Source organism: Heterodontus francisci, chromosome 45 (assembly GCF_036365525.1).
Source record: "Heterodontus francisci isolate sHetFra1 chromosome 45, sHetFra1.hap1, whole genome shotgun sequence".
In the NCBI taxonomy this organism is placed as follows: Eukaryota; Metazoa; Chordata; class Chondrichthyes; order Heterodontiformes; family Heterodontidae; genus Heterodontus; species Heterodontus francisci.
This window is the reverse complement of record NC_090415.1, coordinates 11,175,182-11,200,241: the sequence shown is the minus strand read 5'-3', so window position 1 is coordinate 11,200,241 and position 25,060 is coordinate 11,175,182. Positions and strand designations below refer to the sequence as shown.

Genomic DNA, 25,060 nt, shown 5'->3' with positions numbered 1-25,060 from the left:
CCACATCCATTGTCTGTGGAGATAAGGAAGCCAAAGAAGAATTGCATTATAGAGGGTACAGAGGAGATTTACAAGGATGTTGCCGGGACTGGAAAAAATGCAGCTATGAGGAAAGATTGGGTGGCCTGGGACTGTTCCCCTTGGAACAGAGAATGGTAGATCTGATTGAAATGTATAACATTTTGAGAGGCCTGGATAGAGTGGATGTCAAGGGCCTATTTACCTTCGTAGGGAGGTCAGTGACGAGGGGACAAAGACTTAAAGTGTTTGGTAGAAAGATTAGAGGGGAGATAAGGGAAAGTTTTCCTCACCTAGCAATGCAAAACTGGGCATCCATGAGGCTCTGTGGGCCATTCGGATTAATGTGTACAGTACTGGTCTCCTTATGAAAGGAACGGTTTAAATGCGTTGGAGGCAGTACAGAGAAGGTTTACTAGGCTAATGCCTGGAATGGACGGGCTGTCTTACGAGGAAGGATTGGACAAGCTAGGCTTGTATCCACTGGAATTTAGAAGAGTAAGATGTGACTTGATTGAAACATATAAGATCCTGAGGGGTCTTGACAGGGTGGATGTGGAAAGGATGTTTCCCCTTGTGGGAGAATCTATAACTAGGGGTCACTGTTTAGAAATAAGGGGTCGCAAATTTAAGACAGAGATAAGGAGATTTTTATTTTCTTTCAGAGGGTCGTGAGCCTTTGGAATTCTCATCCTCAAACGGCGATATAAGCGGAGTCTTTGAATATTTTTAAGGCAGAGTAAATAGTTTCTTCACGAGCAAGGGAGTGGAGGATTACCGGGGGGTGGTGGAAATGTGAAGTAATCAGTAGAGACAAAAACGTATTGAATGGCATGGCAGAGCAGGCTCGAAGGACCGAGTGGCCTACTCCTGATCATAATTCGTATGTTCGTACATGAGGATCGAGTTACCAACAGCAGCAGAATTGTACTCAACTGCAACCTGTAATCTCATGGCCCGGCATATCCCCCACTCTACCATTACCATCAAGGTCGGTGACCAAACGTGGTTCAATGAAGAGTACAGCAGGGCATGCCTGGAGCAGCACCAGGCATACCTCAAAATGAGGTGTCAACCTGGGGAAGCTACAACACAGGATTATTTGGGGGCCAAACTGCATAAGCAGCATGCAATAGACAGAGTCAAGTGATCTCATAACCAACAGATCAGAACTAAGCTCTGCAATCCTGTCACATCCAGCCATGAATGGTGGTACACAAGTAAAAGACTAACTGAAGGAGGTGGCTCCACAAATATCCCCATCTTCAATGATGAGGGAGCCCAACACATCAGTGCGAAAGATAAGGTTGAAGCATTTGCAACAATCTTCGCTCGAGGTGCCGAGTTGATGATTTATCTCGGACTCCTCCTGAATGCATCAGCTATTTCGATTCACTCCGTGTGACATCAAGTAATGACTAAAGGCATTGGAGACTGCAAAGGCTCTGGGCTCCAACAATGTTCTGGCAATAGTTCTGAAGACCTATTCTCCAGAACTTGATCTGCCCCTAGCCAAGTTGTTCCAGTACAGCTACAACATTGGCATGTACCTGACAATGTGGAATATTCCCCAAGTATGTCTTTGACACCAAAAGCAGGTCATGTCCAAGCTGGACAATCAGCCTACTCTCAATCATCATAAAAGTGATGGAAGATGTCATCAACAGTGCCATCAAACGGCACTTGCTTTGTAATAACCTGCTCAGTGACGCTCAGTTTGGGTTCTGCCAGTGCCACTCAGCTCCTGACCACATTACAGCCTTAGTTCAAACATGGACAAAAGAGCTGAATTCAAGAAGAGAAGAGAAAGTGACTGGCCTTGACATCAAGGCAGCATTTGACCGAGTATGGCATCAAAGAACCCTTGCAAAACTGGGGTCAATGGGAATCAGTGGGAAAACTCTCCGCTGGTTGGAGTCATACCTAGTGCAAAGGAAGATGGTTGTGGTTGTTCGAAGTCAATCATCTCAGCTCCAGGACATCACTGCAGGAGTTCCTCAGGGTAATGTCCTCGGCCCAACCATCTTCAGCTGCTTCATCAATGACCTTCCTTCAATCATAACGTCAGAAGTGGGGATGTTCACTGATGATTCTCCAATGTTCAGCATGATTCGTGACTCCTCAGCTACTGAAGCAATCCGTGTCGAAAAGATGAAGCACTTGAGGAATATAAAGACAGTAGGAAGGAACTTAAGCAAGGAGTTAGGAGGGCTAAAAGGGGTCATGAATAATCATTGGCAAACAGTGGGTGCAGTGGTTAGCACCGCAGCCTCACAGCTCCAGCGACCCGGGTTCAATTCTGGGTACTGCCTGTGTGGAGTTTGCAAGTTCTTCCTGTGTCTGCGTGGGTTTCCTCTGGGTGCTCCGGTTTCCTCCCACATGCCAAAGACTTGCAGGTTGATAGGTAAATTGTCCATTATAAATTGTCCCTAGTATAGGTCGGTGGTAGGGAAATATAGGGACAGGTGGGGATGTGGTAGGAGTATGGAATTCATGCTGGATTAGTATAAATGGGTGGTTGATGGTCAGCGCAGACTCGGTGGGCCGAAGGGCCTGTTTCAGTGCTGTATCTCTAAACTAAAACTAAACTAAACAGGATAAAGGAAAATCCCAAGGCTTTTTATACATATATAAAGAGCAAGAGGGTAACCAGGGAAAGGGTTGGCCCACTCAAGGACAGAGATGGGAATCTATGCGTGGAGCCAGAGGAAATGGGTGAGGTGCTAAATGAGTACTTTGCATCAGTATTCACCAAGGAGAAGAAGTTGGTGGATGATGAGCCTAGGGAAGGGAGTGCAGATAGTCTCAGTCATCTCATTATCAAAAAGGAGAAGATGTTGGGTGTCTTGCAAAGCATTAAGGTAGATAAGTCCCCAGGGCCTGATGGGATCTACCCTAGAATACTGAGGGAGGCAAGGAAAGAAATTGCTGGGGCCTTGACAGAAATCTTTGCATCCTCATTGGCTACAGGTGAGGTCCCAGAGGACTGGAGAATAACCAATGTTGTTCCTTTGTTTAAGAAGGGGGTAAGGATAATCTAGGAAATTATAGGCCAGTGAGCCTTACGTCAGTGGAAGGGAAACTATTAGAGAGGATTCTTCGGGACAGGATTTACTCCCATTTGGAAACAAACGAACTTATTAGCGAGGGACAGCATGGTTTTGTGAAGGGGAGGTCGTGTCTTACTAATTTGATTGAGTTTTTTGAGGAAGTGACGAAGATGATTGATGAGGGAAGGGCATTTTGGAAGGTCTAATGCAGGTGGGAGGTATACAGTAAATGGCAGAACCCTTAGGAGTATTGACAGGCAGAAAGATCTGGGTGTCCAGGTCCACACGTCACTGAAAGTGGCAACGCAGGTGGATAAGGTAGTCAAGAAGGCATACGGCATGCTTGCCTTCATCAGACGGGGCATAGAGTACAAAAATTGGCGAGTCATGTTGCAGCTGTACAGAACCTTAGTTAGGCCACACTTAGAATATTGCATGCAATTCTGGTCGCCACACTACCAGAAGGACGTGGAGGCTTTGGAGAGGGTACAGAGGTGGTTTACCAGGATGTTGCCTGATCTGGAGGGCATTAGTTTAGTTTAGTTTTAGTTTAGAGATACAGCACTGAAACAGGCCCTTCGGCCCACCGAGTCTGTGCTGACCATCAACCACCCATTTATGCTAATCCTACACTGATCCCATATTCCTACCACATCCCCACCTGTCTCTATATTTCACTACCACCTACCTATACTAGTGGCAATTTATAATGGACAATTTACCTACCAACCTGCAAGTCTTTTGGCTTGTGGGAGGAAACCGGAGCACCCGGAGAAAACCAACGCAGACACAGGGAGAACTTGCAAACTCCACACAGGCAGTACCCTGAGTTGCACCCAGGTCGCTGGAGCTGTGAGGCTGCGGTGCTAACCACTGCGCCACTGTGCTTCTCTATCTCTCCCTCCTGCTATCTATCCATTAGCTATGAGGAGAGGTTGGAAAAACTCGGATTGTTTTCACTGGAACGACGGAGGTGGAGGGGCCACATGATAGAGGTTTACAAAGTTATGAGCGGCATGGACAGAGTGGATAGTCAGAAGCTTTTTGCCAGGGTGGAAGAGTCAGTTACTAGGGGACATAGGTTTAAGGTGCGAGGGGCCAAGTTTAGAGGGGATGTGCGAGGCAAGTTTTTTACACAGAGGCTGGTGAGTGCCTGGAACTTGCTGACAGCGGAGGTGGTGGAAGCAGATACGATAGCGACGTTTAAGAGACATCTTGACAAATACATGAATAGGAAGGGAATAGAGGGATATGGGCCCCGGAAGTGCAGAAGGTGTTAGTTTAGGCAGGCATCAAGATCGGCGCAGGCTTGGAGGGCCGAATGGCCCGTTCCTGTGCTGTACTGTTCTTTGTTCTTTGAAATGCAGCAAGACCTGGACAATATCCAGGCTTGTGCTGATAAGTGGCAAGTAACATTCGTGCCACATAAGTGCCAGGCAACTACCACCTTCAACAAGAGAGAATCTAACCATCTCCCATTAACATTCAATGGCAATTAGCATCGCTGAATCCCCCACTATCAATATCCTAGGGTCTACCATTGACCAGAAACTGAACTGGGTGATGTAATACTCTCCACTTGCCTGGATGTGTGCAGTTCCAACAACACTCAAGAAGCTCGACACCATCCAGGACGAAGCAGCCCACTTGATTGCCACCCCATGCACAAACATTCACTCCCGCCACCACCGACACACAGCAGAGCAGTGTGTAACATTTACAAGATGCACTGCAGCAACGAACCAAGGCTCTTTCGACAGCATCTTCCAAACCCGCGACCTCTACCAACCAGGGGCGGCACAGTGGCGCAGTGGTTAGCACTGCAGCCTCACAGCTCCAGGGACCCCGGTTCGATTCCGGGTACTGCCTGCGTGGAGTTTGCAAGTTCTCCCTGTGTCTGCGTGGGTTTTCTCCGGGTGCTCCGGTTTCCTCCCACAAGCCAAAAGACTTGCAGGTTGATAGGTAAATTGGCCATTATAAATTGTCACTAGTATAGGTAGGTGGTAGGAAAATATAGGAACAGGTGGGGATGTTTGGTAGGAATATGGGATTAGTGTAGGATTAGTATAAATGGGTGGTTGATGTTCGGCACAGACTCGGTGGGCCGAAGGGCCTGTTTCAGTGCTGTATCTCTAATCTAAAAATCTAATCTAGAATCTCAAGGGCAGCTGATGCATGGGAACACCACCACCTGCAAGTTCCGCTCCAAGTCACACATCATTCTGACTTAGAATTATATTGTTGTTCATTCACTGTCGCTGTGTCAAAATCCTGGAACTCCCTTCCTAACAGCACTGTGGCTGTACCTACCTCACATGGAGTGCAGCAGTTCAAGAAGCCATTTCACCACAACCTCCTCAAGGGCAGTGAGGGATGGGCAATAAATGCTGGCCGAGCCAGCAACACCCACATCATATGAATGAATTTGAAAAAAAGTGTGTGGTGGTGTTCTGGAACTCACTGCCTGAAAGGGTAGTTGAGGCATAAACCTTCAACTCATACAAAAGAGGTCTGGATATGCATCTCAAGTGCCGTAATCTGCGGGTGACGGACCAAATGCTGGCAGCTGGGATTAGAATAGGTGGAATTCTTTTCGGCTGGCACAGACATGATGGGCCAAGTGGCTTCTTCCTGTGCCATAATATTTCGATGCTTCTATGATTCTAAGTGAATACATATCTCTCTATCTCACCATCCTCCAAGCCTCTCCCCCAATCCAGATCTTTCTCTCTCTCTCCGCCTTTTTCTCGCTATTGATGCTGTCTCTCTCCCTCTGCCTTTGGTGCTGTATCTATGTTGGAGATACTGTTACTAAGTGTTATATGTATGCATTCTATTGGAGAACTGATAGTCTCTCTCTCTGAATATTCAGGTGAAGGTGAAATACTGTTATTCAGTGTGAAAGGGACACACAGTTGGAAATTGTAAGACTGAAACGGTCTGCCTCCCTCCCTCTCTCACCCCTCTCTCTCTTTCACTCTCCCTCTCTGTCGCTCTGTTGTTGTATATGAAAGAGGAATGAAGTTATTGAGCGTGTTATGGACACGCTGAAGAGACGTACGGTATTGGAACAGTGAACACGCCACCGGTGCCGCAGGTGAGACGGTCACTGTCACTTCTCCGCTCGCATGTTCGAATCTGACGGTGTGTTTATCCGTCTTCAGTCCTGAAACTAAGCACGGAGAGAACCAGCCTGTCACTGCCTGGAACAAAATAAAAACACTGTGTATGAATGTGGGATTATTGTGCAACTGGACGTCTCTCCTTGTTGACAATGGGATGTCTAGGACACCGAGAAAAAAATATGGATGGAATGCAGGGAGAGACAGGGCATAAGTTGTATTTTCACCGTCAGGAAACATGCTTGTGTTTGTGATCAATATAATAACATCAAAGCCGATATTGGTTTGAACACATTCAAAGCTGTGATTGGCTCTTGACGCCAAATCTGGGAAACAGACAACATTCGCAGCGCCAGTCTCAGAGTGTTTAACACTTACTGAGTCTAGAAAATACAAATACCCACCGTGAATCTGCAGCACAAGCCGAGCGGAGGGGAAATCCTGTCCTGGAAATACTAAATTTAACGAACATTTCGGCCTGAGATTGTGTGGATGTGAATATTGTGTAAGAGAGTGTATTGAAGGGGCGGGCGCGTTAGTCTAATGCCACTGTGTTTGTGGGTCTGGTCTCATCGCCGGATTTCCGAGTCCCTCTTGCGTAAAATAACAAGATTCTTCAGTCAAAGAAGCACTTTGCTCCCCTTCTAATCCTCAAAGTGGGAATTCAGTGTTGTTTGTTTGTTGATTTCAAGGTTTTAATCGAAAAGTATGGAACATGTCAGCGATCGGCTGAGAGAGAGTCATCAGTGCAGCAATGAAACGGGTTTCAGTCGAAAATGGAGTCTTTACTTCAAGTGAAACCTTTGAGACAGCAAACATTCTGATGTCAGAGACAGGAAGGATCTAGCCTGGGACTCTGGAATACCCGAATTTCAGTGGAATTGGAGAGTTTAGGACCAGAGAGAAACACAGAGAGGCAGCAGGAGCCGGGAGCTGACAGCAGGTTGTCTCCGCCCCGTCCGCTCGCTGCCTTTAAGTTGCTCAGTGCCGCCACCACCAGCTTCATTTCTGACCCAGTTCTGACTGACAGAGAGACTTTGTGCAGAGTCCTGGACATGACCGATACTGCAGCCGCCGAAACGGCTCCTCCAGCCGCCGCCGCTCAAGTCAAGACTCCCAAGAAGAAGAAGGCGGCTCCTCGGAAGGGGTCAGGCGGTCCCAAGTTGGGCGAGCTGATCCTCAAGACTGTGGCGGAATGCAGTGTCCGCAGTGGGATGTCACTGCAGGCAATAAAGAAGGCTCTGCGTGTTAAAGGTGTCGATGTGGAGAAGGGCAAGTTCCAAATCAAGCAAAGTATCAAGCGGCTTGTGGCGAAAGACTTCCTGGTGCAGACGAAGGGCACGGGGGCCTCCGGCACCTTCAAAATCGCGAAACAGGAAAAGAAGGGAAATGTGGTGAAGAAGATTAAGACAGGAGCAGCCAAGAGATCTTTAGTGAAGAAAACAGCTGCCAAGAAACAGATAACAAAGAAAACAGCCAAGAAATCCCCAGGGAAGAAAATAGTCGCCAAGAAAGTGAGCAGCAAGAAGACAGCAGCCAAGAAAGTGAGCAGCAAGAAGACGGCAACGCCAAAGAAGGCGGTAAAGAAAGCAACGCTTCCAAAAAAATCTCCAGCGAAGAATGCCAAAAAAGCCAAGAGGGCCACGGGCGGAAAGCCGCCCAAGAAAGTCCAATCATCAAGGGGCGGGAAGAAGCCGAAAGCAGCAAAGGCTCAGAAAGCAGCTCCTGGAAAGAAGTGAAACAGCACGGGAAACTTGTAGACATCTGAACCCAAAGGCTCTTTTCAGAGCCACCCACGTCTCTCAGGAAAGAGCTGATCCCCCGATCAAATGATCCCTGTCCCGCAGTCGTTTGCACATTTCACCTAGAAATGATTTGAAGTAAATCCAGGTTCCCTGGTGACTCTCAACCCAGTCCTTCCCCACTCTGCAACAAATCAGGGATGTCCGGGCCTCACTGTACCCGGGTATATGTTCGGTGAAGTCTCAGTTCATGCTCGTTTCAGGGTGACAGCCTGTAACACAGTAACACGGGCGAGATACCCCGCGTCACATCTCAAACCCCAATACATGATTTTCTATAATTCAGCTGGGGTTAGGTTTCAGTAAACTGCTCAATCCGTCTGGGAGGAGAGGTGTGCCGAAACAGGTTGACTTGTGATCGGAAGCACTGCACTTAGGCGGGTGTATTACTAACTTTTAATTGTAACAGATCCTTATTTAAAGCGCTAATTTCTGTTACCAGTGACTATCAATGCCGAATCTCCAGGTTTCATGCTGAGCTCGAATGTCGAGAACTGTTTTTTCTTGAATTGGCGGTTCGAGCAAGTGGGAGGCGGAGCGAGAGGATCAAAGACATTTCTCTGCTCTGTCTGTCACTCAATTTCCTCCAGACCCGCCTCTGGCTCTCTGTCTCTTTCTCAGTCAGGTTGGGGCAGGCTGTATAAAAAGGCAGCAGAAACTACTCGTTTCTCATTCACAAACGATTTGTCTGAAGAAGCATCATGACAGGAAGAGGTAAAGGAGGCAAAGGACTGGGCAAAGGCGGAGCAAAGCGGCACCGCAAAGTGCTTCGTGATAACATCCAGGGCATCACCAAGCCAGCAATTCGCCGCCTGGCTCGCCGTGGCGGAGTGAAGCGCATCTCGGGTTTGATCTATGAGGAGACCCGCGGGGTGCTGAAGGTTTTCCTGGAGAATGTGATCAGAGATGCGGTCACCTACACTGAGCACGCCAAGCGCAAGACGGTCACCGCCATGGATGTGGTGTACGCTCTGAAACGCCAGGGCCGCACTCTGTATGGATTCGGCGGCTAAACAAATCGACCTTGTCTAACAAAAACAAAAGGCTCTTCTAAGAGCCACCCAAAACTTCATACAGAGATAAGTGACCTTGAAACTGCAGCGCGGATGTCCAGGTTTGGAACTGGTGCCGTGATATTTAGGGATATGAAACGGTTGTAGCTCAGGATATCATGATATCTGCATCTAATTTTGTATAAATACTTTTGCTTAAATACAGTATTGCTTTCTCATAGTCATTTTCCGTGTCACAATTTTCACTGTGGTTTTTCTGTTCCATGTTCATTCACTGCGTCATGAATTAAACGGTTGCATGTGAAAATGTCCATTGACGACCTGAACTGCCGGTATAGATGCTGGATTTACTCACGTTAGAACATGCAATGACCGGAGCTTTATTCCCGCCAGACACCGAACATGGAATGAACACCAATTCAAACCGTGTGGGAAGATAGAAGGGGATCTGGAGCGGGAAAAAATGACGCTGCAAGCACTGAGATTTTATAATTGTTCCCGCCGAATTAGGTTTTATTTAATCTTTGAGTAGTTTGCTAATTTGAAATTGGCGGGCTTTTTCAAATTGATGAAATTTCAGTTGCAGTTCAACCAATCAGGACGCAGCAATTCCCGAGGCCCATTCACTTCCCAAAGCGAGTTTCAAACTGAAATGAAGGACGGGGCTGCATCCAATCACAACACTAGGGCGGTCCCTCAACTGTCTTAAATAGGCAGTCCCTGAGCAGCCTCCGCATTGACAGCGAATTTGTTCCAAGATAATGGCCAGAACCAAGCAGACAGCGCGCAAATCGACCGGAGGGAAAGCTCCTCGCAAGCAGCTGGCTACCAAAGCGGCCCGCAAGAGCGCTCCAGCCACGGGCGGAGTGAAGAAGCCTCACCGTTACAGACCCGGCACTGTGGCTCTGAGGGAGATCCGCCGCTACCAGAAATCCACCGAGCTGCTCATCCGCAAACTGCCCTTCCAGCGCCTGGTGCGGGAGATCGCACAGGACTTCAAGACAGACCTGCGCTTCCAGAGCTCTGCCGTCATGGCCCTGCAGGAGGCCAGCGAGGCTTACCTGGTGGGGCTCTTTGAGGACACCAACCTGTGCGCCATCCACGCCAAGCGAGTCACCATCATGCCCAAAGACATCCAGCTGGCACGCCGCATCCGCGGGGAGCGAGCCTAAACTGACCCTGCCCTGAACTGAGTTCGGCATCAAATACCACAACGGCTCTTTTAAGAGCCACCAAATCGACAAAAGAAAGAGTTGTGATCTCTTGTTCATTCCAGCACAAAAACGTCTCAGCAGGTTTTGACCACTTATTTACTCAAAGCCGGGAGACAAATACTTTTGTCTGCATCCGGCAGCTGGAGATTTCATGACGTGGCATTTGTCAGATCTAGAGTAGCGATACCAATGTGCACAGCGTATTTTAATAGACCGGCGATCGTTTTAGGACTGAACAAACGTTTGTGGGACATAAAGGGTAGAATGGTAAAAGTGCCTTTCCAATAGGGTCTGAGGGAATTAGAATGTATTTCATCTGATGAGCAACTAAATGCCAAAATCCAGTACACTTCATTCCAACACAAAACAATGAGAACAGTGTAATATTACAGTCTTTCAGACAGTAACCAGCCCTTTCACAGATAAAGTGGGTGGCTCTGAAAAGAGCCTTTGGGTTCACAGATTCAAGTGAGGCCGCTTCACTTCCCCTTCGTGCTCGGAGCGCTGGTTTTCTTGGGCAGCAGCACGGCCTGGATATTAGGCAGCACCCCGCCCTGAGCGATGGTCACCCCTCCCAACAGCTTGTTGAGCTCCTCGTCGTTGCGGACGGCCAGCTGCAGGTGTCTGGGGATGATGCGGCTCTTCTTGTTGTCCCGGGCCGCGTTGCCGGCCAGCTCGAGGATTTCAGCTGTCAGATACTCGAGCACAGCAGCCAGATAGACCGGGGCTCCGGCACCCACCCGCTCAGCATAGTTCCCCTTTCTGAGGTGGCGATGAACACGGCCCACCGGGAACTGTAATCCAGCCCGGGAGGAGCGAGACTTGGGTTTGGCCCGAGATTTACCACCGGTCTTCCCTCTTCCAGACATTGACACAATCTCACAAACACTTTCACGAAGAATGCTGAGATCCGCCCACATTCCTCCTCCTTGTACCTTCTGGAGGAATGGTGTTGGGGACACTGCTGATTGGTCAGTCAGCACGTGGTGTCATTGTACTGTACATGTAACCAATCAGAGAGCTGCTCAATTCACCAATCACAAGAAGACAGTGAGTTGAGAGCGGAAAATAAGAGCGCGAAATGGTCAGCCTCCCAACGATATTTCACATTTGAAAAGCCCGCCAATATATTTGTAAAACAAGGTGCGGCTTCAATATAGAATATCACATTTATAGGTTATATTGTTTTACAGAAAACATTGCGAAAACGTGTTCATTTTTTTATTCCACATTTTGTCCCAGATTCGCTTTTGTAATCCGCCATGTATTCTGCTTTATTCTTTTTCATGATACAGTCTAACCAGCGGCTGAAAGACTCATTCACAGCATTTTGTAACCGGACACATTTCAGGTCAATCTTCGTAATTATACTGTATCACTGATTATAGATTGATCCCTTTTCGTGGGAGACAAAAGCGGAGCATAGATTTTCTGTGTCACCGGTTAGAGACTGAGGGTGCCTAAACCAACGAGGTTTCTTAACAATGTACTTATTCATAAAGATAGTCAAACTTCAACACGGCAACCAAGTAACTGAGAACATCTTTAAATCATGCGTTAAATCAGCTTTCATTTTCGAAATATAGCAAAGGGGCCGAATGAATCTGCATTAACCTGAACTGATTTAAACAGAGATTTACAACCGCCATCAAAAATTTGCAGAGTATTCGTATTAACATAAAAAGAATTCGATAATCATGATGATGTTGTAGCTATTTCAGAGAAGTTGTGGGTGGCTCTTAAAAGAGCCTTTTTTGTATATTGTGTTTTTCAGTACATTGCGGATATTTACTTGGAGCTGGTGTACTTGGTGACCGCCTTTGTACCTTCCGACACGGCGTGTTTGGCCAGCTCCCCGGGCAGCAGCAGGCGCACGGCGGTCTGGATCTCCCGGGAGCTGATGGTGCTGCGTTTGTTGTAATGGGCCAGGCGGGAAGCTTCACCCGCGATTCGCTCGAAAATATCATTCACAAACGAATTCATGATACTCATGGCTTTGGAGGAGATGCCGGTGTCAGGGTGAACCTGCTTCATCACTTTGTACACGTAGATGGAGTAACTTTCTCTCCTGGATCTTCTACGTTTCTTGCTGCCCTTCGTTGGCGCCTTCTTCTGAGTTTTCTTGGCGCCCTTCTTGGAAGGTGCTGCAGTTTTCTTCTCGTCAACCATGATCACGATCAACTTCAGACGCAGAATAACCGAAATTTCGCTCGGAGCTTGAATTTTATGGACATCCCCAGAACCCTATGCAAATGAAGGATGGGAGATGACCATGTTCATGATTGGCTGGTTTACAATGATGTCACTGCCTGATGTTGAGTGGCGCAGCGGTTCGCACCGCATCCTCACAGCTCCAGCGACCGGGGTTCAATTCTGGGTGCTGCCTGTGTGGAGTTTGCAAGTTCTCCTTGTGTCTGCGTGGGTTTGCTCCGGGTGCTCCGGTTTCCTCCCACATGCCAAAGACTTGCTGGTTTATAGGTTAATTGCCCATGATAAAATTGCCCCTAGTATAGGTAGGTGGTCGGGAAATATAGGGACAGGTAGGAATATGGAATTCGTGTAGAGTTAGTATAAATGGGTGGTTGATGGTCGGCACAGACTCGGTGGGCCTGTTTCAGTGCTGCATCTCTAAAACTAAAACTAAAAGCTAAATCTGTCTGATTGGATATCTAAATTAACCAATCACACTTCATGCCTATCACAGCCACAAACTGACGCAGCAGTCAGATCGTCCAACCCCCTTTGCCCGAACTTAACCATGACTTTCTGAGTCCCTCTGTCTCTTCAAACATTTCCATTTTGCTGGTATGAACACATCTATTTTTTCACTCTGTACATATAATTTCTCGACACTTCCATTCCTTATCAGGATGTACCGCCCTGCTGCACTTCCCTCCATCACCAGGACGGAACCGTCCAGTATAGTTGGGGTCAGACATGGGCAAATGCAAGCATTGAAGTGCAAGTCTTTAAATCTATGTTGCGTGCCAAATAAGTTTGGTCAGCTGCAGCCACAAGTCACCACATGAAAGATTTATATAGTGGCAATTACATAATTCTGGCTGAAACTAGGCGAGGCAAGGGAACTTATTATTACTGGCTACAAATATTCAGCAAGACAGGTCTGAAAAAATATGCAGGGTTGTGGAGTGGAAAGAGTTGATCAAATATAATATGATAACACTGGCAGCGATGATGTTTTTGAGTTGTTAACAAAATAATCGATTTGGTCATAGATGCGGAATATGGCAGGAGGAAATGCATGGACATTCTGGGTCGTGTCATGTTTGTCTTTCCCTGCAGGACATGTGATTGTGGGTTTCATTCTGTGCCTATCAGTATGTGATATTTAACTGTGGCTTTTACTCCGTATTGGTCAATCTATGGTCAATGATTTTGTGATTTAATTCAGTAATTTCAATCTTCAACAGGTGATTGTTTTTTTTTCTTTCTCTGTAACATTCAGTTTCTAAGTGGGTGATTATGAGTTTTGTTCTGTACCTATGAGCTTCGACTGAGTGAGTGTGGGTTTTGTTATGTATCTGTTAATATCTGATTTTGGAGTCTGGGCATTTCTCTTTATTTGTTAATTTCTGAATTGTGAATTTGGATTTTAATCTGCACCTGTCAGTTTCTGGGATGAAAGGTTGTTTGATTTTGTCTCTGTATCTGTTAGTAAGTGACATTTTTGTGTAGCTTTACACTGCACATGTTAATTGATGACATGCCAGCGTTGTTTTCACTCGACATGTCAGTCTCTGGTTTGGGGGCCTCACCTGTGTTCTGTACCCATCAGACGTCTTCATATAAGGATGGGTTTTAACCTGTTCCTTTCAATCTGTTGTATGTAAGTACTGTTTATTATCTGTATCTGTAAGTTTCTGATGAATGAATGTGGACTGTATCACGTCCCTGTCAGTGGTTCATTAAGAGATATTTTACACTGTACCTGCCTGTTCTGATATGTGAGTGTGGGTTGTGATCTACGGCTGGCCGTTTCTGGTATGAGACATGAGCATTGTTTTTACTCTGTGCATATTAGCCTCAAGTGCAGCAGCTGGGTTTAATAGTACAGCTCACTCTCTGCTGTATGATTATGGATTTTCATCTGGACAAGTTAATTTCTGGTACGGGCATGTGAATTTTATTCTCTATGCCAATTTATGGTATGTGATTATGTGTTCTTTCTGTTCTGTCAGTTTCTGCTGAACTGTATGGTGGATTTGCTTTCAATCTGCCAAGTTCTGCGATGTGAATGTTGGTTTTACTTTGTATTTGTCATCGAGAGATAGAGCCATAGAGTTATACAGCACAGAAACAGGCCCTTAGACACATTGATGGCCGGCACAGGCACAATCAGTGATCTATTCTAATCCCATTTTCCAGTACTTGGCCCATCGCCTTGTATGCTATGGCCTTTCAAATGTATATCTAAATACTTCTTAAGTGTTGTGTGGGGTCCTGCCTCTACCACCCCTTTCAGGTAATGTGTTCCAGATTCCAACCACCATCTGGGTAAAAATGAAATTAAAAAAAAAAATCCTCAAATCCACTCTAAACCTCCTGCTTCTTACATTAAATCATGGCTGATCTGTTTCTGACTTGAATTCCACACTCCTATCTCCTCCCAATAATCTTTGATTCCCTTGCCGAACAAGAATCTATCAAGACCTGTCTCACCAAAGCCCCGTATAACTGAAGCATAACATCCTTAGATTAATTTTCAATTCCTGTTGTAATAAAGGATAACTTTCCAATTGCCTTTGTGATTTGCCATACCTGCATACTAACTTTTTGTGACTCAAGCACAAGAACACCTAGATCCCTCTGCACCTCAGAATTCTGCAGTCATTCTCCACAGATACTCAGCAGGCCTGCCAGCATCTGTGGAGACAGAAACAGAGATAACCATTCTGGTCAATGGTCTTTCATCAGAAAGGTCTGTTCTGATCGAAGGTCATTGACCTGAAATGTTAACTCACTTTCTCTCTCCACAGGTGCTACCAGATTTGCAGATTATTTCCAGCATTTTCTGTTTTTATTTCCACTGTACATCGTATATTCTGGCAAATGAATGTGGGATTAATCTTTAACCTTTGGTTTCTGATATGTAAATGTGGATTTTACCTAGCATGTTGTCAGTTACTGCAATGCAAATATCTGTTTTATTCTGTAACATTTTGTTTGTGGTAATTGATTGTGGGTTTTCCTCTGTATCTGCCAGTCTCTGTAATGTGAATGTGGCTTTTGTCTGTGCATGATTTGTGAGTATGTGTTTTACTTTCCCTGTATGTTTCTCAATGTGGATTTTGCTATGTGCCTCAGTTACTTTATGTGTATATGTTGTATTCTGTTTCTGTGCATCTATGGTGAGGGTAACATTTCCCCTGTATCTATCAGAATCACTCTTGTGAGGATGGTCATTATTCTGTACTTGTTGGTTTATGGTAGTGCTTGATTTACACTTTTACGGTCACTCTCTGATATGCTACTATACAGTTTACTCTGCACTTGTCAGATTCTGCTATGTGATATTGTCTTTTATCTATCTGTCTGTGTCTGGTATCCTATTGCAAGTTTTACTGTATACTCATCAGCTTCTGGTATTTAAGTATGAGGTTCACATTGTATCTTTCATCTTGTTGTGTGTGAATCTGCTTCTGCCTTGAACTGACAGTTACTACTCTGTGAGTGTACATTTGAAGGGTGCTTGTTAACTTCTGCTAAATAGATGATAGTTTTACTCTGTGCATGTCAGTCACTGCAATGGGAAGTTGGGATTCATGCTGTATCTGCCATTTGATTTATTGATCTCTTCTGGTTTTTGGCTGGCCCATAGAAGACAGAGGGTGGTAATAGATGGAAAGTATTCAGCCTGGAGCTCGGTGACCAGTGGTGTTCTGCAGGTATCTGTTCTGGGACCTCTGCTCTTTGTGATTTTTATAAATGACTTGGATGAGGAAGTGGAAGGCTGGGTTAGCAAGTTTGCCGATGACACGAAGATTGCTGGAGTTGTGGATAGTGTGGAAGGCTGTTGTAGGTTGCAACGGGACATTGACAGGATGCAGAGCTGGGCTGAGAAGTGACAGATGAAGTTCAACCTGGAAAAGTGTGAAGTGAATCATTTTGGAAGGTCGAATTTGAATGCAGAATACAGGCTTAAAGACAGGATTCTTGGTAGTGTGGAGGAACAGAGGGATCTTGGGGTCCATGTCCATAGATCGCTCAAAGTTGCCACCCAAGTTGATAAGGGTTGTTAAAAGGCGTATGGTGTGTTGGCTTTCATTAACAGGGGGATTGAGTTTAAGAGCCGCGAGGTTATGCTGCAGCTCTATAAAGCCCTGGTTAGACCACACTTGGAATATTGTGTTCAGTTCTGGTCGCCTCATTATAGGAAGGATGTGGAAGCTTTAGAGAGGGTGCAGAAGAGATTTACCAGGATGCTGCCTGGACTGGAGGGCATGTCTTACGAAGAAAGGTTGAGGGAGCTATGGCTTTTCTCATTGGAGCGAAGAAGGATGAGAGGTGACTTGATAGAGGGGTACAAGATGATGAGAGGCATAGATAGAGTGGATAGCCAGAAACTTTTTCCCAGGGCGGAAAGGGCTATCACCAGGGGGCATAATTTTAAGGTGATTGGAGAAAGGTTTCGGGGAGATGTCAGAGGTAGGGTTTTTCCACAGAGAGTGGTGGGTGCGTGGAATGCACTGCCAGTGGTGGTAGTAGAAGCAGATACATTAGGAACATTTAAGCGACTCTTGGATAGGTACATGGATGATAGTAGAAAGAAGGGTATGCAGGTAGTTTGATCTTCGAGTAGGTTAAAGGTTAGGCACAACATCGTGGGCCGAAGGGCCTGTACTGTTTAGTTCAGTTTAGAGATACAGCACTGAAACAGGCCCTTCGGCCCACTGAGTCTGTGCCGACCATCAACCACCCATTTATACGAATCCTACACTAATCCCATATTCCTACCACATCCCCACATGTCCCTATATTTCCTCCCACCTACCTATACTAGGGGCAATTTATAATGGCCAATTAACCTATCAACCTGCAAGTCTTTGGCATGTGGGAGGAAACCAGAGCAGCCGGAGGAAACCCACGCAGACACAAGGAGAACTTGCAAACTCCACACAGGCAGTACCCAGAATTGAACCCGGGTCGCTGGAGCTGTGAGGCTGCAGTGCTAACCACTGCGCCACTGTGCTGTACTGTTCTATACCCCGTATCCTGAGACTGTGACCCCTGGTTCTGGACTCCCCAGCCATCGGGAACATCCTCCCTGCATTCAGCATGAATCCTGTTAGAATTTTATTGATTTCTATGAGATCCCCTCTCATTCTTCTAAACCAAAGTAAATGTAGGCCTACTTGACCCAATCTCTCCTCCTACATCAATCCTGCCATCCCAGGAACCAAGGCGAGAACAAAATTCCTAAGACAAATAGACCAAAACTACACACAATACGGTGGCACAGTGGTTGGCACCACAGCCTCACAGCTCCAGCGACATGGGTTTGGTTCTGGGTACTGCTTGTGCGGAGTTTGCAAGTTCTTCCTGTGACCATGTGGGTTTCCGCTGGGTGCTCTGATTTTCTCCCACAGCCAAAGACTTGCAGGTTGATAGGTAAATTGGCCATTGTAAATTGCCCCTAGTATAGGTTGGTGGTAGGGAAGGTGGGTAGAGGTAGGGAATATGGGATTAATGTAGGATTAGTGTAAATAGGTGATTGTTGGTTGGATGGGGTTAATGTAGGATTAGTATAAAAATGGGTGGTTGTTGGTCAGCACAGACTCGGTTGCCCAAAGGGCCTGGTTCAGTGCTGTATCACTCCATGACTCTAAGTACTCCAGATGAGTCTCACCAAGGCCTTGTATAACTGCAGTAAGACATCTGTGCTCCTGCACTCAAATCCTCTTGCAACGAAGGCCAACATACCATTTTCCTTCCTAATTGCTTGCTGCACCTGAATGCTTGCTTTCAGCGACTGATGTACAAGGACACCCAGGTCTAGTTGCACCTCCCCCTTTACCTATCTATCACTATTCAGATAATAATCTGCTTTACTATTTTAAAACCAAAGTGGATAACTTCACTTTTATCCAATTTATATTTAATCTGCCACGCAATTGCCTACTCACCAAACTTGTCCAAATCACATTGGAGCCTTTTGCATCCTCCTCACAGCTCACAATCCCCCACCAAACCCCACCCCCAGCTCTGTGTCATCTGCAAACCTGGAAATGTTACATTTACTTCCCTCACCCTAGTCTGTAAGATATATTGTGAATAGCTGGGGCTCAAGCACAGTTTCCTGCAGGACCCCACTGGACTCTGCCTGCCACCCAGAAATATACCCATTTATTCCTACTCTGTTTCCTGTCTGTGAATGAATTCCCAATCCCTGCCAGTATATTACCCCCAATCCCATGTGCTTTAATTTTGCACACTAACCTCTGATGTGGGACCTTGTCAAAAGCCTTCTGAAAATCCAAATGCACCACATCCACTAGTTCTCCATTATCGAGTCTGCTAGTTACATCCTCAAAAAACTCCAGTGGATTTGTTAAGCATGACTTCTCTTTTGTAAAGCTATCACATCCTTTATAATGGACTCCAGCATTTTCCCCACTACTGATGTAAGGTTCTGTCTGTAATTCCTTTTTTTCCTCTCCCTCCTTGTTTTAAATAGTGAGGTTACATTTTCTACCCTCCAATCTGTACGAACTGCTCCAGAGTCTACAGAATTTTGGAATATCCGGTACTTCATATGTATCTCAGGCATTGTGGTGACAACTCTTTGTTTCACACGTTAATGTATCAATATGTGTTTACTTGTGTTTAATTTAAAATATGGATTAACAATGTTTTATTGCTGTAGGTTTTATTCAATTCTTGTTTGTGAGTTGTAGCTTTTTATCCAATTTGTATCTCTGCAAAAGCAATTGTGAATGACAATCTTTCAATTTTAGAGTATGACCTGACATGTAATGTTAAATTCCATCGGTTTGTAGTAAATTAACTAATCGTGTATATTTTTGTCTGACCCTTAGTGACATGTTTACACTGGTGTGTAATTTGTAGCTCAGTTTATATTGTGGGGTATGTTATTGGGATTCATTCTGTAGCTTTCAATCAGGTACATTTTGTCTGTTCTGTTTAAGATTTGGTATTTGAATTGTAGCCAAGGTGACACAGTGTATTTAAATCAGATAATGTGTGTGTTTTTGGACTGTGAATCATGTATCTACCAGTCAGTTGGAGAGAAATAGAAACAAATACTATCTCGATGCTCTGTTTGACTATTGGATTGATAATGTGTCTCTTTGGGATCAGTGTGGGTCTGACTACTTCTTTTGTTTGTTACAGTGGAAATGATGACCTGACTGTGTCACTGTGCTTTGTGACTGATACTGTACCTAATATGTGTTGGAACGAGCTGGAGGTACTTTTCCATCTATTGATGAGTCATGACTTTCGTTCTGGTTCCTTCAAGTGTTTGCCTGGCAGAAAATAAAGGTAACTCTTACACTTGAAGAACAGGTGAGTGAGAAGACACAAAAGTAATCAATGTAATATTTTCAATAATAATCATTCTGAGCAATCACAAAAGGAAAGTTCACACATAAGCAGTGTCAGTGTCTGAGTCCACTGCAGTACTCTGCTTCTGTTTCCCAGGTATTTGGAGCAGTTTTACAGCAATTTTGTGACATTCAGAAACAACCCATGCCCCGCAGTGCTCAATGAATCGGACGACTCAATGGAGAAGTGACATTTGCACAAGCCAGAGTTCTATTTCCATGTCCAATTGTTCAATGGACAAGAAGTAATAACTGTTTAAAAAAGTGTCCTTAATCTCCTCTCCTGATCCTGCAATAGACAGCCTTTGAAAATCTGCCGTGTCTCCATTATTCAGCCATTTTTTTCCGCCATTTATAGAGATATACAGTACCTAAACAGGCCCTTCAGCCCATCGAGTCCTTCCTGACCATCAACCACCCATTTATACCAATCCTATATTAATCCCATTTTTCCCTCTAAAGTCCCCACTATTCTCCTACAACATACCTACACCAGGGGCATTTCTTTTTTTGCAATGGCTAATTTACCAATCAACTTGCAAGTCTTTGGCATGTGGAAGGAAACCAGAGCACCCAGCGGAAACCCATGCAGTCACAGGGAAAAGTTGCAAAATCCACACAAGCAGTACGAAGAACCGGACCAATGTCACTGGAGCTGTGAGGCTGCGGTGCTAGTCACTGTGCCACTCTGCCACCCAATTCACTATCCAACAACAACAAACAGTGAGATATTGAATCCAAACCAGGAACATTCATTACACTTTGGAGAGAGAAATCAGCAATGATTTTGAAAAGGGAGTTCATCATATTCTGTCTCTCTCTCCCTGTCTAGACACTGCCCGAGAAAGACCTCTCCCTTTCCCCTGGCTCACTCCATGTTCCGGGTCCAGTTCCTGCTTCACAGTGCATATTACAAACAGTCCCCCAGTCCTGCTGAACTAGCAGAAGTAGACCATTCAGCCGCTCGAGCTTGCGCCGCTATTCAATTTGTTCATGGCTGATCAATTTCTGAGTTGAATTCCACACTCCCATCTATGCCTGATAATCTTTGATTCCCTTGCCTAACAAGAATCTATCTCCCCCTGCCTTAAAAATATTCAATTACCCCACCTCCACCACCTTCTGAGGCAGAGAATTCCAAAGTTGCACAGCCCTCGGAGAGAAATAAATCTCATCTCTGTCCTAAAATGGTGACCCCAAATTCGAAAACAGCATCCCCGAGTTTTGAACTCATCCACAAGAGGAAACATCCTTTCCCCATCCACTTGTCAAGACCATTCAGGATGTTATACACTTCAATCAAGTCTCCCCTCACTCTTCTAAACTCCAGTGAAGAAAAGCCCAGTCTGTCCAACCTTTCCTCATAAGACATCCCACTCATTCCAGGTATCAATCTAATAAACCTCCTGTGAAACGCCTCCAACACATTTACTTCCTTCCTGAAATATGGAGACTAAAACTGCATGCAGTATTCAAGATGTGGTCACACCAATGCCCTGTATAACTGAAGCATAACATTCTTCCATTTATTTTCAATTCCTCTCATGATAAAGGATAGTATTCCATTTTCCTTCTTGATGACTTGCTGTACCTGCATACTAACTTTTCATGACTCATGCACCAGAACACCTAGATCCCTCTGCACCTCGGAATTATGCAGTTGTTCTCCATTTAAGTAATACTTTGTTTTTTTAATCTTCCAGACAAAGTGAACAACTTCACATTTTTTCACATTATACTTCATCTGCCAGATTTCTGACCACTCACTCAACCATCTATCAAGGTCTGCAACCTCCTTATGTCCTCTCCACAACACACTTTCCTACCGATCTGTGTGTCATCTGCAAATTTAACTGCCATGCCATTGCTCCCCTCATCTAGGTTATGGATATAAAGTGTAAAATGTTGTGGGCCCAGCACAGACCCCTGTGTTACTCCACTTATCACATCCTCCCGATCAGAATGTTTTCTGTCAGCCAGCCAATCTTCTATCCATGCTAATTAAGTTACCCACTACACCATGAACTCCTGCTTTGCACAATAACCTTTCATGTGGCACCTTGACAAAGGCCTTCTTGAAAACCAAATACTATATGTCAATGGGCTCCCCTTTATCCCCAGTGCATTTTCCTCCTTGAAAGAACTCTAATACTTTGATTAACCATGATTTCCCTTTCACATAGCCATGCTGAACATTTCCAATAACCTTGTGTTTTTCTAAATGCCCAGCTATAGCCTCCTTAATGATCAATTCTAACGCCTTCCCTGAATCAGGGGTCAAGCTAACTATCCTATAGTTACCCAATTTCTGCCTCCCCACCTTCTTGAATAGAAGGGTTATATTTGCTACTTTCCAGTCTGATGGAACCTTTCTAGAATCTAGCGAATCTTGAAAAAATAACGAATCAACTATTTCAGCAGCCATAACTTTAAGGACCCAAGGATGAAGCCCATCAGGACCCAGAGACTTGTCAGCCAGCAGCTCCATCAGTTTACTCAGTACCACTTCCCTGGTGATTGTAACTTCACCAAGTTCCTCTCTTCCTTCCACCTCCTGATTTACTGCTATTACTGAAATATTTTGTGTATCCTCTAGTGAAGACAGAAGCCAAATAATTGTTCATTTCAACCACCATTTCCTTATTCGCTACTATTAACTCCCCATTCTCATTCTCTAAATGACGAACACTCACTTTACTTACACTTTTCCTTTTTAAATACCTATAGAAACACTTGCTATCCGTTTTTACATTTCTGGCTAATTTTCTGTCATAATCTAATTTATTTTCTCCTGATTAACCTTTTAGTCATTCTCTGCCATTCATTATATTCTGACCAATCATCTGACCTGCCACTCGTCTTTGCACAATTATATGCATTTTCTTTAAGGCTGAGGTTATCATTAACTTCTTTAGTTAACCATGGATGATGGGTCCTCCACTTGGAATTTTACTTTACTGTAGGAATATACTTTGAGTATTCTGAAATATCCCCTTAAATGTCTGCCACTGCTTCTCTATTAATTTATCTCCAAGCCTAGAAACCCCGTTCAATTCAGCTAGTTCAGCTGGCATGCCCACATTGTTGTCCTTATTTAAGTTTAAAATACTCGTCATTAATGAACCCTGTTAAATTACACAATAGCAAATCTAATATAACCCTGGCTGGATGGTTCCAGAATGTACCGCTCTAAGAAACTATCTCAAAAAGCATTCTATGAACTCCTCGTCCAGGCTGCTATAACCAGTCTGAATTTTCCGGTTGAAATGTTGAACAAAATCCTCATTATTATTTCTATCCCTTTATCACAAGCACCCAAAATTTCTTCTTGTATACTTCACCCTACATTGTCATTATTGCTTGGGGGCCTGTACACAACTCCCACGAGTGACTTCTTTCTCCGACTATTCCTCATCATCACCCAAACCAATTCTACATCCTGATCTCCTGAAGCAAGGTCATCTCTAACTATTGCACCAATGCCATCCTTGATTAACATTGCAACCCCTCCACCTTTACCTAGCTTCCTATTCTTCTTGAATGCTGTATATGCCTCAGTATTCAGGACCCAACCATTGTTATCTTGTAGCCAAGTCTCTGTAATGGCTATTATATCATATTGATTTACTTCAATGTGCACTATCTGTTCCTCTACCTTGTTATGAATGCTATGTGCATTCACATACAGAGCCTTAGATTTTTATTATCTTTGTAACCCCTCGTGTGGACTGTTGGTGTGTTCTTAGGTTTTTTTCTCTCTGTCCCTTCCGCCATTCACTGGTCTTCATTTCCCATATTACTATTCTGCTCTCTGACCTTGACTCTACCCCTTGATTTGTTGCATCTACCCAAGCTTGATCCCTCTGTTTAGTTCAAAGCCCTCTCTATTTCCCTAGTTATGCAGTTTGCCAGAACACTGGTCCAAGCCGTTTCAGGTGCAGACCGTCAGAATGGTACAGCCCCCATTTTCTCCGGTAATGGTGCCAGTGCCCCATGAACTGAACCCCACTTCTCCCACACCAGTCTTTTGGAGTGTAAGTGTCAATGTATACCTCTCAATTCCCTAATCTACAATTTATCTCTGTCAGTTTCTGATTTTGAGTGTGAGTTTTTCTGTACCTGTTTTATGTGGGAATCATCTTATTCTGACCCTTTCAGATTTTGATGTGTCTGTGTGTCTGGCTTGTACTTTATCCCCATCAGTTTAGGGTATGTGAGTGTGGATTTGACTGTTAATGTTACATTCTTGGGAATATATATATAAAAAAAAAGATATGGGGGTTCACATTTCATCTTTGATTGTCTAGAAGGCCAATTTAAGGTTTAACCTGTGCCCTTAAATTTCTAACATGTAGCTGTGGTTTTTAACCTGTCACTGTCACTATCTGTTATAAGAGTAAGGATATCATTCTGGTTTTTAATTGTGGATTTTTCACCACATCTCTACATTGTCTCGGAAGTGAATGTGATTTTCAGTCTGTACATGCCTGTTTCTAACATAGGGCTCTGAGGTTTAATTTGTACATGTCATTCTCTGGTATGTGACGGCCAATTTTATTCTGAACCTGTCAGTTTTTGTCTGTGCGGAGTTTGCAAGTTCTCCCTGTGACCGCATGGTTTTCTGCAGGGTGCTCTGGTTTCCTCCCACAGCCAAAGACTTGCAGGTTGATAGGTGAATTGGCCATTGTAAATTCCCTCTAGTGTTGGTAGGAGAATGCTGGGGATGTGGTAGGGAATATGGGTTAATGTAGGATTGGTATAAATGGGTGGTTGTTGGTCGGCAGAGACTCGGTGGGCCGAAGGGCCTGTTTCAGTGCTGCATCGCTAAATAAATAAAATAAATAAATAAGTATATGCAAGTTACTGATACTATGTCTGTATATTTGATTCATTCCTGATCTGTGAGGCTCTGGCACCCTGGTTGAGTGTAGGATTCACTCTGCATCTATGTGTCTTTGTGCTGTATGTGAGTTGAGATCCTGCTGTATTCAGGACTTAATATATATTTCAGGCACTGTGTTGGCAATGCTTTGTTTCACACGTTAATGTATCAATATGTGTTTAATTTAAAATATGGATAAACAAAATTTGATTGCTGTAGGTTTTATGCAATTCTTGTTTGAGTTGCAGTTTGGTATCCAATTGTCGCTCTGAAAAAGCAATTATGAATGACGAGCTTTTAATTTTAGAACATGACCTGATATGTAATGTCAAATTCCATCCGTTTGTAGAAAATGAATTAATCCTATGTGTTTTT

At 44.6% G+C, this 25,060-nt stretch overlaps 2 protein-coding genes across 2 annotated transcripts; one reads left to right on the top strand and one right to left on the bottom strand.

Moving 5' to 3' along the window:
• The first annotated feature begins 7,223 nt into the window (after positions 1-7,223).
• LOC137356384 (histone H1-like) lies at positions 7,224-7,929 on the top strand. Its single transcript, XM_068022270.1, has one exon. The coding sequence runs from the start codon at positions 7,246-7,248 to the stop codon at positions 7,927-7,929; it is 684 nt and encodes a 227-aa protein (XP_067878371.1). The 5' UTR covers positions 7,224-7,245.
• Positions 7,930-10,698: 2,769 nt separating this feature from the next.
• On the bottom strand, positions 10,699-11,088 carry LOC137356383 (histone H2A-like). Its single transcript, XM_068022269.1, has one exon. The coding sequence runs from the start codon at positions 11,086-11,088 to the stop codon at positions 10,699-10,701; it is 390 nt and encodes a 129-aa protein (XP_067878370.1).
• Positions 11,089-25,060: the final 13,972 nt, after the last annotated feature.